This window comes from Anticarsia gemmatalis, chromosome 10 (assembly GCF_050436995.1).
Source record: "Anticarsia gemmatalis isolate Benzon Research Colony breed Stoneville strain chromosome 10, ilAntGemm2 primary, whole genome shotgun sequence".
Lineage (NCBI taxonomy): Eukaryota > Metazoa > Arthropoda > Insecta > Lepidoptera > Erebidae > Anticarsia > Anticarsia gemmatalis.
In genome coordinates this window covers 1,311,545-1,326,090 of record NC_134754.1, presented here as the reverse complement: position 1 = coordinate 1,326,090, position 14,546 = coordinate 1,311,545, and the positions used below count along the sequence as shown (strand labels likewise).

The following is a 14,546-nucleotide window of genomic DNA, read 5'->3' as shown; positions in this document are numbered from 1 at the left end:
GTCATTACACGTGTTGTACGAGTTAACGAAGGATGAACGAACAATTAGTGCTTTACTTTTACAAGCTCATGTTAGATGGTAAGAACTGTTAGTACAACTGTTTGACGACATTTTCATAAAAGGCCTTCATTTGAGAATCATTACTAATTGATACAATTACATATAATGGTTGTATCTTAACTGCTAATCATGAGGTTGGGATTCGATTACCGTGTTGGACAAAGTGCAAAAGATCTTTAATATCTTCTTATCTCTCTAAAATTCAGAAACGTGTCCGTTAAATGGCAATAGGCTTGCCCTCTATTACGTGCGGCTACCATTGTAATGGTGAAGCGTGGGTGTATGTCATACATATTTGTGTATAACAGATTGACAGGCGTGGTATTCAGTTTTTGGCAAAGGTTCTCTTGTTATTTGGGGTAAAGAACTGTGAGTGAGATACTACTAATTTTAAATCTAAACAAATTGCTGTTTTCAAAAGCTCACAAACAAACTGCATTTAGGCAATACGAAATAAAAATGAACGACACACGACGCTAAAAAAAAACAGTACCACTGGCAAGCAAAACAAAAAGCTGAGCAAGGAATTAATATTAAAAAAAAAGAAACTATATTTTTTAGCCAAAAGTAGAAAATAACACCACTAAAATATTTCTACAATCTTTCACTTACATGATTCTAAATGGACATCTCTCGACCTCTTAAAACCATTTCAAATTAAAGATGTACCCTGTTAGTAAGAAACGTCTTTCATTAAATATGGCAGGTCTCCGTAATTATGTCATTTATAACTGGACGGGTTTAATTGGTGCACCCGCATTCACTCGCAGTTTTCATTTACTTTACATTTCAAGTTGTCTGAAGTTCGGATCTTGGCACCTTATTAAATGTGTATATTTTGAGTTGAATTTATTTCTGTTGGTTTTGTGTAAAATGTTTGTTCATCTTAATTTGATAGTTTCTTTAAAATCTTGTGAGGAGGTTGACATATATTTCTGCATACAATTTTTAATTGGGGTTTTAAGGGATCCAACTTATATAGCCTAAAACCAATCTCACTTTTCCATAGGACACTCTGCTGATTAAAAGGCAACGCTCTAGCGGACTCTATCAACCTATAATGGAGGAGTAGTGAACATTATGGCTAAATCCTCTATTATAACTTCTAAATTATTCTTGAAAAGTGATAGCAGTACTAAGAACTTTAAAAGGATAGACATAAAGACTTTGCTCAGTAGCAATAAAAATATTTGGCGGTACGTTGGCGTACATTAGGGCGACGATGCAGATGGCATGATAATCTACCTTTTATTGCGGATCCATTATGACAGGAAATGTCACAAGATTTGGAGGTTAAAAAGGAGGCTAAACTCGCAGGCAGATTACAATTTATAGTTAACATTTATTAAATAGATAATCAGATGGAAAAGATTTCGGAAACAAAACCAAATAAAAAGATACGTAGGCTAATTAAAGTGTAACATAAAAATTGCGTGCACTGATAATGAGTTTTTGGCTTAAATCCAATTAGGGCAAGTGGTAATAAAATTCATCTACAGAATTTTGAATGAAAAATAAGATTTAACCGCAACCTCGAATTCTGTAAGTTTTAGTTTGCCTAAACATGAGAGTGGAAGGCATATGTAACCGTTATACTAAACACTTGCATAAAACACCCATCCCATACATAGCCTTTGAAAATGGCGTCGAACTGACCGTCACATATTCACATAAAAAGTTACGATTACAGACCACCTGTTGTCACCATGTTATCTCGAATCTCAGTACGAAGGGACTTTAAGCAGGTCGTTTGTAAAACTCCGTTTGGTAACGTTAGGAACTAAGGTGGGGACGGTGGGGGTTTTTGGGTATGCGGAAACTGTTATGGGACTTTAATGGTAGTGATGTGTGGAAACGATTATGGTAGTGTGTTACTGATTTAGGAAGTTGTGTTGGCTTTTGTCTTTTCAATTTTAGGTATTATTTTCTATATTATCAGGCCTGTTGTATAAAGGTGTAGTCAGAGATAGATAAATTACGATACACTCATCTTTCTCTTTTCATACAAAAGTTTGTGTAATAAAAAGTTTAATGTATTATTTATTACTAAAACGTAATTTATTCAATATTCTTCATGATGAGAATCGTTAGATGCTGACTTCTTAGGATGTTCAAATTCCATTCGAATCACTGAAACAATTAAACTATACATTAATTATATTAAGGTTGAAATGCAAATCTGAAGTGAAGAAGTTCTAATATTAGTCTCGGTTGGGATTCAAAGATATGTATGACTTCCCAACGCAGTGACAGTGGCATGGCGACCACCTGATTTTTTATTTTATAGTTGCATTTCCGTTGTAGCCATTATGGAGAACAACACGAGCTTAATAAAAGATAGCTAACAGTCGAAGTCATAACCTCCTTTTTTGAAGTCGGTTAAAAATAATTTTAATTAAGTCCCGTTAGTACTCGTCCCTGAGAAGAGTCTTGAAAAGCAAAAGTTTTGGATCTTGGATTGCACCCTAATACCCCTACTGTACTCTCAGATCACTTCAAGTAAACTTAAAACAGATGACCACCAAGAGACATGAACTCCAGCCATAAAGCCTCCCTTATGCATAATACTTATAAATTACGACCACCATATACCTAACTGTTACAGCCACTTACTACTTTATAGCGTATTAACAGATGATAAAATACTTAAAGATGGTCTACCTTAAGATGAGGATATGTTAATTTGATGGGATAATGATTATGTGGTAGTTTAGTAGTGATGAGGGTTTTGAAAAGGTTTTGGGTTTGATGCAGGCTGGTTAGAATTCAATAGATTAACTAATAAATTAAATGTTATTGTATAATATTGCCTCGTTCGTACATTTACCCCAATTGACCCTAGTTGCCTATGTTTTAGTTTAATTTTATAAAAACATTTATTTTCATAGATCAACCAGCCATATTAGTTGATTGGTTATGGTGAATATGATCAACCTAAATTCAAAAAAGATTCATACATTCTACACCTTCTCATTGCATGATAAAAACAAGAACTCAACGCAGTATTATTATACACTTAAAAAAAAAAGTATCGAAACATTTTTGAAACAACAATTCATTCAAAATTCAACTTACAATACTGATGCCTTCCTTCCGTAAAATTATCCTTAATGATCCAGAAGTTGATGATCCACTGTACAATGCCTCTCAGACTGATGTAGGCCATGAGGATGGATATCCAGGAAGTATCCTCAGGGTTAACCAGTCTTGTCGCTAGGGGGCGGTAGTGCATCGCTCGGAGAAAGCCTCCGCGTTTGTCTACGTAGTCTAGGATTGCAGCTAAGAGGAAGAAAGGACTTCTGTTTTAGTTATACTTATGTAGGCAGAAAAACATAATGTAGGCAGAAATATTGGCGCCTATGCTGTAGGTGTCGTGGGTTCGATTCCCAACATCATGACTTGAAATTTTTTGCTCTAGTATTGAAAAATAGGTTTATTATTTTTCGGTACTTCAAAATTAATACGTAATTTTTTCAAATTCAATTGCAGTCAGTTCATAGTGCAAACAGTAGGTACCTATTTGCATAAACAGTTATGGCCATGTCAATATTCGTTTAGGGATTTGTTGTGCAAGAAGATATGTTAACTCATAGTACAATATTATTGCTTGTCTCTAAGATGGGAGCGCTAAAGTTAATTGTTTTGTCCACTCCACCTAACCAATTTCAAAATCTTCGACATGCTGAAATATTCCCAAAAAACTTATAACAAATTCGAACCGGGTAAAAAAGTGTCAAAATCAGTAATCAAACAGCTCCCATTGTCGTCAAATCGTTTGACAATTACAAGACAGCACAAGATAGTTCTCACAAACTATAGATTGCTTCATCCGCTTTCCAATTCTAGGTGAGGTTTAACCGGACAGTTATCTAGTCAACAGTGGTAGATTAAACGGAATCTGCCTGCGATTCAAAGCGGCCGGCATAACCGTTAGCGAGTAGGCATCAATTACTAAGAGCGAGCGTCCCTATTCTGAGATGCTATTGTTCAGTCCATCGAGTTTGCTATCGAGATGTTTGCTTGCTGGATATTTTTGCATATTATTGTTTTTCTGATGGAAGTAATTTCTGAAGTGTTAAAAACACTTGACAACATTGATAAATTACTAACTAATTAACTGATGAATACGTTTTGAAAAGGTTACAGTTAGCAATTATGGCTTCGTGTCCGTAATCTTTCAATGCACAGATATAAGTAAAGCATAGCTAAAGACTGTAGAAAGTTGCATAAAAATCTCAATAACTTGCATTTCAATTTAATCAATAATTCAAAATATACATCGAGAATCCTAAAAGTTAGAGTTACAAAGATCATAGTATCAAAAGCAATAACAATCACTGAAAAGCAATAAACTTGTATAGAACGTTCCAGAATACGGCGTCTCAATTACCTTCGAACTCTCATTCAGTTGTAAAGGTATTACGTTCGAAAGCCCTGCCTATATAGTTGCAACACTATCGCCGGTCTTTGATACGATAATGGAAGTTGTTTCATACAAAGCGTGCAATGTATCGTGTACATCTAGATAGGTACGAAAGCTTGGTGGATGTGTACATTTTTAACTAGGCCTATGTAATCGGCTTATAAGTTAATGGAGTGGAGGGTTCGTGTGGTTTTTTGACTTAGTATGCTTAGGCTGTTTGTTACAGTTAGGGTCACTTTTGTGTAGGTGTACAAAGAATGTCTCCTGTAAATTCATAAACGGGAGAATGGTTTTACCCCCGGTTTCTGAGGTACATTTAGCGGTAGTTTATCTATTCAATAACGTTAAAACTCATATAAAAGAACGCTATTGAATAGATAAACTACCACTAAATGTACTCAAAACTGGGCATTAGAGAGTTTGGTTATCTTTTCACATTTTATTTTGTTTTATTTTATTTTGTTAACCTTTTATGTATCCCACTGCTGGGCAAAGGCCTTCCCTACCTGCATCCAAATCTGTCTATCCTGTGCCCATACCATATACCATCTTTAACCATATCCATCATTTACACCTCAAGCAACTAAATCTTAAACTAATTTAGGTATTTGACAATCACTATAGTCCTTATTTTTTATGAATTTATTATTGGTTAGAAAAAATAGAGTCTCTCAAGGAGGGGACTACCATTCAACAAACGTGACTTTTTTCCGTTTTTTCTATACTAATCGAACTCGCACTTGGTCTATTTTATTTCTATTGCACCTACAAGTATACAAAAAATATTATATTGTGAATCACATACGTACTGTCTCGACCGGAAATCGATCATAATACACGCGACGCATAATAATAATAATCTTTGTATGTTTTTGTATGATTTGGTCAGACAAGATAGAATATTCAAATCAATTCATCATTTTACTGTTAGATTAACTTGCATTTATTTTAGGATGATGATGTTGGTATAACTGGTCTGAAATTCTTAATCAATTGCAGCTATATTTGTCTGTCTGCTAAGTATGAAATTGTATTAGTGTATGTAAAAATATAGGAAAACAGATCATTAGTTTCTGAGATTAGTGTGTTAATACGAAACCTGTAGCTTTATTCAATCAATTTACTTAGGCTTTAACGCGTTTTATAAGAATTACTAACAATTTTCATATCTAGCCTTTGTATGAAACCTTTATTGAATGTTTTTTCTAGGATGAATAACTTAACTACGTAAAACATTAAATTGAATGATTTTAAAACACTTTCAAATACTATCTATGAACATATTTTATAGTGACATAAATGATATCTACATAGTATCTACTTTAAATATGATAACTTGTACGGATGCGAATGAAGCAAGGAAAGTTTTTAAGGATCGTACCAAGTGGCGTTCTCTGGTGTTTGCCTACTGGGAAAAAAATTTTACTTTATGTATGTATGTACTCAAAATATACAGTGTAATAAGCGTTTATACCGGCACTGGTTACACTGGCCGTGGTCGTAGGTTGTCAAGCATTCCCAGGTAAAAGGCGTTTTCGTTCGTTAATTCTTATACACTATTGTATAATAAACATGCAACACGAAAGTTTAAAAGTTACGATTACATTTAAAAAGTTTTCTATACTTACACTCAGTAGCTGTATAATAGGCGTCGATAAAGAATATAGTTGCGAAGGCCACATCAACGAGAAGTAAAGCCACGCCAGTGACGGTGAACGGCAGGAGAGTGGAGTAGAAGCTGAACGACCTCTCGCCCTGAGTGAAGTGAATGATGGCGAAAGCCAACCAGAACAGGTGGAGACACAGCCATATTTGCATTTTCCTAAAAATATTATAATCGATTAAAATGTTGTTACAATTTGACGAACTGAGTCATTAGGTGCCTTTACATACACGCTCTTTCGCGCGTGAAACAACAATGGAAAGAGCGCGCGCCGCGGTCTTATGTCAGACGACGCGCTCTTCGCTCACGTTTTCTTCGCGGGCTTAAAAAGATCGTGTGTGTAAAGAAAAAAATGTCTCTCCTCTGCAGAGGAAAATTTCCAAAAATCCACTTATGCTCCTATAAGCTTCCTAATGAATGTTTATACCAAATTTCAACTTTCTGCACTCACAACTGTAACTAGCTATGCGATGTCCACCAGTCAGTCACATAATAACGGAAGAGTTTTATATGTACGTATTGACTGATAATAAATTTATCAATTATCTCTAAAATAGAAAAGTCAAAGAAATAAACTAACACCCGAAAAGCAGAAGCAATTTCATTAGCGAGCGACCAGGCAACATTAGTCAGGAACCTGTCTTCGTTCTTGTTCGTAACGTTGTAGAAATACACCCTTCCGCAGGATTTAGGGTCGTGGAGGTAGAGGAACTTCATCAGGGTCACTTCGTGCAGTTCATCAGGGTTTGGTGGGATCTTACAGCCGAGGACTAGCCAGCTGATTGCGATGCAGAAAATTGCTGGAAGTAGAAAGTCTACGATGCAATTTTGGTCACAAAGAAGTCTGAAGATTTTTTGTGAAGATTTATATAAGTTAGACAATGTACAAAACTCAATAATTTAAATATTTTTCTTAATTGTAAGCCAAGCTGAGAGTCTCATTGATAAAATACTCACTGTGAATGATTTAGAACTAGTACTCTAGGCCCTAGAGTGAGTAGTATAAGTCAGTAGACACAGTCTAGTGTTTGTTGACTTATACAACTTCCCAGGAAAACATCATAAGCGATCACTTTATGAAAATGCATAGAGCCCTTCAAATCTTAATACAAATCTGTATGATTAAGAAGATTCTCACCATAGCAGCAAAAAAACAATAGAGCCCGTCAAATCTGAACCCAAATCTGTACGATCAAGTATCCAGATGAAATAATCCAAGTGGTTTGCAACCGTATAACAATAAAGAGCAACGACACTCACTCTGGTAGGAGATCATCCCCAAGCTCCAGACAGCCATCGAACTCATTATCCCTGTTTATTATTGCGACAGTTATTAAATAACATAAACCTTTTATCCAAGGTCGTCCTTAAACTCGTTACAAACCGTTTCCGAGACAATCTAGAGAGCAAACGAATTTCAAGTAGGCCGTGTACCAATTTGCCGTCACTAAAATTGGTCCGTCCCATGTTTTGATTACAGGTAAAATCCAGAATTAATGGCGCAGGCTCCCGTCGTGGTGATAATGAAAAATTTAATGGCGTTTTCCACCAACCAATGTTTTAAATTGAATTCTCTCAAGAACAGAACCGCTTCATTTCATTTCTCATTATGAAGAGCCCCGTTAGTAAAATTCACTGCGGCCTAATACTCGTAATAAAGGACAGTTACTTGTTAAATTGTAATAAAAAATGTGCGGTCATTTCGTCGATATACTTTTGTCTTTGTTCATTTCTGTGAACACTCTTCACCAACACGCTTTTTCGCCAAAATATTTTAGTATTTTGATTCTGTTCGCATCCTTACAGTACATGATAAAACTTAATAAGTCAGTCCTTAAATCATCTTTAATTAAATCTATTTAAAACCAAATTACACTTAAAAACAAACTTAAAATTAAACTATTTAGGAGTTATCTTTATGTAAGGAATCTTTTCATCTTTTCGGTACAACAGACCATAATCAGTGACGAACGCAGAGTCAGGATCTGGTATTATCGAATATTGTTCATTTTCATCATACTTCATTTTGATTTCCCTTCTCATTATCTTCTTTCTTACTGTATTCACGATTTTGCAGCAGTAAGCGTTGACGAAGAGAATGATGATGCCTCTAGCCCAGCAGATGGAAGCAACGATTGGTAACCATCCGGCAAAATCGTCGTAGGAATTAAGTTTTAATGTGTTACTCCACCCACTGTACCTTAAGATCATACTTTTGCTCAAACTCTGCTTAATATGAGAGATATATACGAGAGCGAGAGAGACGTCAAGTATAATCATGATGACTGAACTGTAGAACAGGACTGCTAGGATAGTCTTCATGTGTTTGAGGTTATAACTCCTTTGGCAGAAGATGTGGGAGACGATGGCGATGAAGAACCAGACGCAGTGCAAGATGAGACTTAATTCTATGTTCCTGTAAACAAAGTTGCATATTAAAATGTTGTATTACATACAATGGGATTTTTACGGCAGTGGTTCTTCTCCTCCACGGCACAAAATGTCTTAAGATTTGTCAAATATTATGATATGAATATGATATCAGTTTGAGTATTATAATTATCTCTAAACTTCTTTCTCTTTCTTTGTCTTACTTAGAGGTCTCACAAATCGTGATAACAATTCTTAAATTTCATATTTCACGTAACATGATCTGTTCTGTAACTTAGTTTTGAAACATGAAAGTATAATAAACCATGAGAGGTCAACATTTAATACATTGAGTCTTAAGACCAAGCTAGTGTAACTGGAACTATCCAAGAAAAAACAGAAAATAACGATTACAAAAAGATCAGAATAATCAGAGGTTAATAACTTACACTCTCGTATTAGCCGCTAATTCAGTCGAGAACAAATTAACAGCCTTCTGCCACTGAATAGGGCGAATATCTTTGAATCCTTTAGTGCTATTATTGAACTGCAAATTGGCCAGTTTCTTCGACATGGTCAGCTTGTACCCACACGCCTGAGAGTCGAAGAGGTACATGATACGAACAAGTTTGTCGTAGTCGAGAGTCGCTACGTCGGGAGTCCAGACACAGGCTATCACGCTTGCTGCCCCGATGAATATTAATATACCTGAAAATAGAAAACTAAACTTAGGTACGTTGGGATAAACATTCAGCAAAAGTTTCGTTTATAACCTGATTGGCTTATAAGATCAGATGCTTAAACAACTTTTACAGCCTTTTGAAATAAAGCTTGAGCATTGTCTTGGGTATTAGTTCAAATGACGACCACACTCGCTACGGTTTACCGGAGCGGTCGACCTGTATGATCTGTGCAGGTTACCGAAACACAGAAGATCCTTCCGACCTGCATAAGACGACTTTTTGTGGGAAGGATTTTTTTTTAAGAATGTCGACCTAATATTATAATGCAACGGGTCTTATACGCGATTGAAAATTTAAAGGTTTGGATACCTTATTTGCTGCCCGACGTTTCGATCGCATTACAACTAGCTATTACAACGAGCTGAGTCAGCTCGTGACCGTGGTCACGAGCTGACTCAGCTAGTTGTAATAGCTAGTTGTAATGCGATCGAAACGTCGGGCAGCAAATAAGGTATCCAAACCTTTAAATTTTCAATCGCGTATAAGACCCGTTGCATTATAATATTAAATGTCGACCTAGGCGGTATTTTTGTGGACTCTCTAGTATTCTGTGCTTAAGAACTTTTTCATACAATTCTTCATTGCAAAGAACGTCATGGCGGACGCAAAGCCATATCCGTACGTCATAACTTTTTCAGTAGTGGGTAAGTAATAGGTTATTTTTTACAATTTTACCTTAAAATTATTAGTACTCACACTGCATTATTATAACATAAGACACTAACTTACAGTTAGTTCTGTCTTTCGCAGTCATGAGAGGAATGAACTCTTCAATCTGTTGGATACTTGTAACACTTTCCACTATCATTACAGACATCTTGTAGTTTCTGGAAAAAAGAGATTCAATAATAATTTTACGAAAATGTTTACGCAAGTTCACTTTTATACAGTTTTCCCTTTTAGGGATTTATTATTATTTCAAAATCATATGATAGTCATTACAAAGACTGAATATACCACTACAGGCTTGAAAAGGGAGAAGAGTTTGATAAAGAGTTCTAGTAATTTGTTTGTCTCTATTATTATTCCTGTTATATACAATTGCGTGGACTAGTCTTTTACCTTTTCCTACAGGAAAAGGTACAAGTTCCATGTAATAGGGGGCAGCCTATTACCATGTACCGGCACGTTACCATAATTATATTGATAACAGGTACAACAAACCCAATAGAATTTTGTCTAACCCGGTAATTGTACACGAGACTTCGTGATCAAGACTCATATTCACAAAATTTGTAGCGAATAATGTGAAAAGAAAGATTCCAATTGGTTACAATGTTTTTCATCACTTATTTCATTACTCATTCTGAAACGTTTTTAATTTACAGAAAATACATTTATCTTTGAAATAGTATTTCCAATTACATCGTTTTATAATTAACAAGAACTTACTTTAATATAGAATTACTACGTTGATCTCCAATTTACTACGAATTACATTTCAGTTTGACATCTTGAATACAATTATGTCTTTTGACAGTTAACACTAATGAAGTTTTGTCTATGAATGATTATTTGCTGTGGCAATATTGTTTAAAAGTAAAGAGTTTATAGATCAAGGTACTTTTGGCGCGGACATTTTATAGATAGCTTGCCATCGATGTGTCGTTGGTGGTACGTTTTGCGAGGCATATAAAAGGGCGCTGCTGATGGTAGCCGATTAACAGTGTCGTTAAGCTACGTGAAACACTTGGAACCCCCGGTTTCTGAGGTAATTTTAGCGGCAGTTTATCTATTCAATAGTGTTGAAATTCATACAAAAAAAAAAGTTTTTGAATAGATAAACTACCCCTAAATGTACTCAGAAACCGGGGGTAAGAGGCTTGAACTACTTTGACGCTAGATTGGCCAATGAAAATATAGCAGCAAGAAAAATTACGAATGAACGATAATATACTGAAGGGTAATGTTATTAAGACTGCCTTTGTGACGCGGTCTATAGTGAGCCCAACTACTGAGCTTGGGGTTTCGGGTTTGATTCCTCAACCAAGCAAATTACAAATGTTTTTTTTCTAATCTATTACAATATTAACTTTCGTCATTAGTAGCCCGGGGTTTAGACACTGCAAATGGCTAAAGGCTCGCCCCGTATGATATGGACTGACATTATAGAATGATGAAGCATACCAATTCCATACACACTTCATACAATATCAGTCAGTAGGTATTAAAAGTGTGATATACTATTATATATTATACTACAAATAAAAAAAATACATATCTTCTTCGAGTTTATATCTCGAAGTAAACTCTGCAAATAATCCTTATTTTCAAACTGGGATAAAAACTTAAGCTCAAGTTGGAACTTTATTTAAAGGTTTCCACCGTATGGAGTAGTCGTCTAGTTAATTAACTGGCGACTGTTTTATGTCTTCCGCTCTACGAGTACAGAAATATACGGGAACTAAATGGACCCGGCCACGAGTAGCGCAAAAATAAATTGGTTCTTAGAAAATTTCTGTGTGTGCGAAATTAAAGGTTCATAGTCACGATATTTGTTTTAACCCATTACGACAGCAATTAGCTCACTGCTGGACAAGGGTCTCCTTCTAAACGAGGGAGGGGTAAGGCCTTGAGTCCACCACGCTCGCGCTGCCCAGGTGAGTTTTAGGGTTGGCGTTTATGGCATTTTCTTTTACCGTTTGGGCAAGTAAGCAGTTAGAGCAACAATATTTTGCTCGACCCGGGAATCTAACGCGAGACCTCAAGATCAACAGTCCGATTCAGTAACAACCGCGCCACGGAGGCAGATGGAAGATGTAAAAATATTAATTTATATCTTTTCTTTTATTGTCCTACTATGAAGTATAGATAATGTAGGCCTTAGCTTGCCAGCGTGCCAATTATTAGAAGTAATAATTATGTAGCGGCTGTCAATGAATAGTACTATTTGGCACCCACATACGAACAGCTTGCAAACAGTCACATAATAGCTAACTACGCTGTTAATAACAATGATTACATTATACTACTGTCATTGCAGACTTTGATTTTCATTCAAAAATAAATAATGCAAGTAGTATCCTTAGTAGTAGTAGTCCACCCTTTCGGTGGTCATCACGCCACCAAAATGCGTGTGTTTCGATTTCTAGAATTTGTCTTTTTATAATTTGATATTATTATGACAAAATTCGTGTCCGGTATGTAGAAATAGGCTTACCTTTTATTTGTTAGTACTAACAAAAATATTAAATAGTCTATGCATTTCATTAACCTTTTTACAACTAACGGGATGTTATAGAAATAAATACATAAGTAAAAGTTACTACCGTTATTTTATGATATACTTTCGCCGATAGATGGCAGCACCTAGGCGCCAGTTTGTTTACACATATAATGATAAATCCCCACTAATCAATTAATCCTATACAATTAACCCATAACATAATAATCTATTACTATGTAATCATTATCCGGTTACCAGTTAATCCCTAACGGGTAATGAAGCGGAAATTAATTTGATACAAACGTATTTGTAATTTAATCAAGCATTTGTAGGGTACTGTTTGTGATCACCTCTATGGCGCATCGATAGTTTATGCTACTGCCATGTAAAAGTCTCGGGGTCAAATCCTGGTTTGGACTTTGAAGTCACTTCTGATTTTATAATAAGGGTAAGGGAGTTTAAAGTCACATGTTGTCGTGCCTTAGAGAGCACGCAAAGCTGTCGATCCTGTGTCTCTCTCCTCGGCTATGTGGGTCAGAGCCCATTCGTCCCCTAAAATTCGTCCCCTAGTATAAAAGTTGTAGATTCGGCCCCTACATAGGTGCCCATTGGTCTCCTGGTAGGGGACCAATTAATATTTTAATAAAAAATATTATTTTTAAGGTACCCATTCGTCCCCTCTAATATATATACAATATAAGTTAAAGATTCGGCACCTATTCAGGTGCCTATTGGTCCTCTGAGATAAAATTAGCTATATTTTACATAAGAAACGGTTAACATTATACACTCGTGAACAGTTTATTAACGGAATTAATTTAATAAATTATAACAGATCATTGAAAAAAGAGCTATGATGAATGATAATCCGTCATGATAATAATATAACCTGTCGATAGGCTTACGATGTAAGATTGTTTCACTATGAATGGCTTGTTAAAAAATCATCAAAGGATCAGGTGCAAAGGGGTGTCCAAACAAATAATCGGACTCCTGAATCGATTGAAAATGAAGCGAGAATAAATCGCATAATTAGCCAATTTTTTGAAAATCAAATTACACTAGGCCACTGAATGGAAAAGCTATGCATATATTTATTAATTTAAAATGAAAAAACAAATATAAGATTAGTTTTGTACTAAAATAATGTTGATTTGTTTAATCTTCAATAATTATTGTGATTTTAGTCATTTTTGTTATTGTAGTTATAGTTTGTTAGATTTAAGCTATTATGATTTTGCATGTATGTAGTTGGTAAATATAAAAAAAATAAGAAATAATTATTTACTGTTGATATGTGTTCTATTTTTTCTGCATATTTTATATTTAATGTTGATTTATATGATTGTCAATCAAGACTGATTTTTGTAAAAGAGTTGTATTTTGTTAGTTTCTACTGTAGGACATTGTGATTTTGTATGTGTTAATCTTATTTGAAATAAACATGATATCTACCGAAATACTATATTTTTTATTATAGCCTTTTCTGCGCGACTGTACCAGGACTACCAAGCTGCAGTATACACATATACATGTACTTATATTAGAAGAATGAATAAAAATAAATATTCTTCAGGGGACGAATGGGCCCCTCAAAAGTTCCAGGGGACGAGTGGGCACAGGGTGCGAATCTTAGGGGACGAATGGGCTCTGACCCGCTATGTTGGCTAATTATCGAGCTTTAAAAGTGAATAGCAAGTGTACTTGTGATTTGAGTACTCACTTGGGCACTATAAACCAACATCAGTAACAATGTTCTGTAAAGTTTAGTACTTAAACATTCATTTGAAAAAAGACAGCAAGACACTAAGAAAAACTAAATATGTTCCCGCGAAGTTGTTGTGCGTTTTTCAGACCCGTATGTTTTCACACTCATATAAAAATAAGAAGTTTTCATTTCATTATAGTTTAGTACTAAAACTTTAATTTGCAAGGGTTCTATTTCGAATTTATTTGAAGTTTCTTATCGCAACTTGAGTACTGCTCAATAATGATCGCCCTCTTAGCTTCTAAGATCGTTCTTTAAACTGGTCTAGCTGTTAATAAGAGGCTCAAAATTAAAGTAAAGTACTCAAGTTACAGTGTAATTAAAATGCAGTCTGTAGTGTTATTCATTAACTA

General features: G+C 35.2%; 3 protein-coding genes across 3 annotated transcripts in view; 1 reads left to right on the top strand and 2 right to left on the bottom strand.

Moving 5' to 3' along the window:
* gogo (thrombospondin-1 like protein golden goal) overlaps positions 1–14,546 on the top strand; it is a 293,513-nt gene that overhangs the window by 143,324 nt on the left and 135,643 nt on the right. The window lies entirely within an intron of this gene.
* Positions 2,123–7,838, bottom strand: LOC142976268 (uncharacterized). The gene is made up of 5 exons (XM_076119556.1): positions 7,407–7,838; positions 6,727–6,946; positions 6,112–6,305; positions 3,136–3,339; positions 2,123–2,190 (listed from the first exon to the last, which is right to left on the bottom strand). The coding sequence occupies exons 1-5, from the start codon at positions 7,450–7,452 to the stop codon at positions 2,123–2,125; spliced, it is 732 nt and encodes a 243-aa protein (XP_075975671.1). The 5' UTR covers positions 7,453–7,838.
* On the bottom strand, positions 8,046–10,076 carry LOC142976266 (uncharacterized). The gene is made up of 3 exons (XM_076119555.1): positions 9,956–10,076; positions 8,966–9,224; positions 8,046–8,562 (listed from the first exon to the last, which is right to left on the bottom strand). Exons 1-3 carry the CDS (start codon positions 10,074–10,076, stop codon positions 8,046–8,048), a joined length of 897 nt encoding a protein of 298 aa, XP_075975670.1.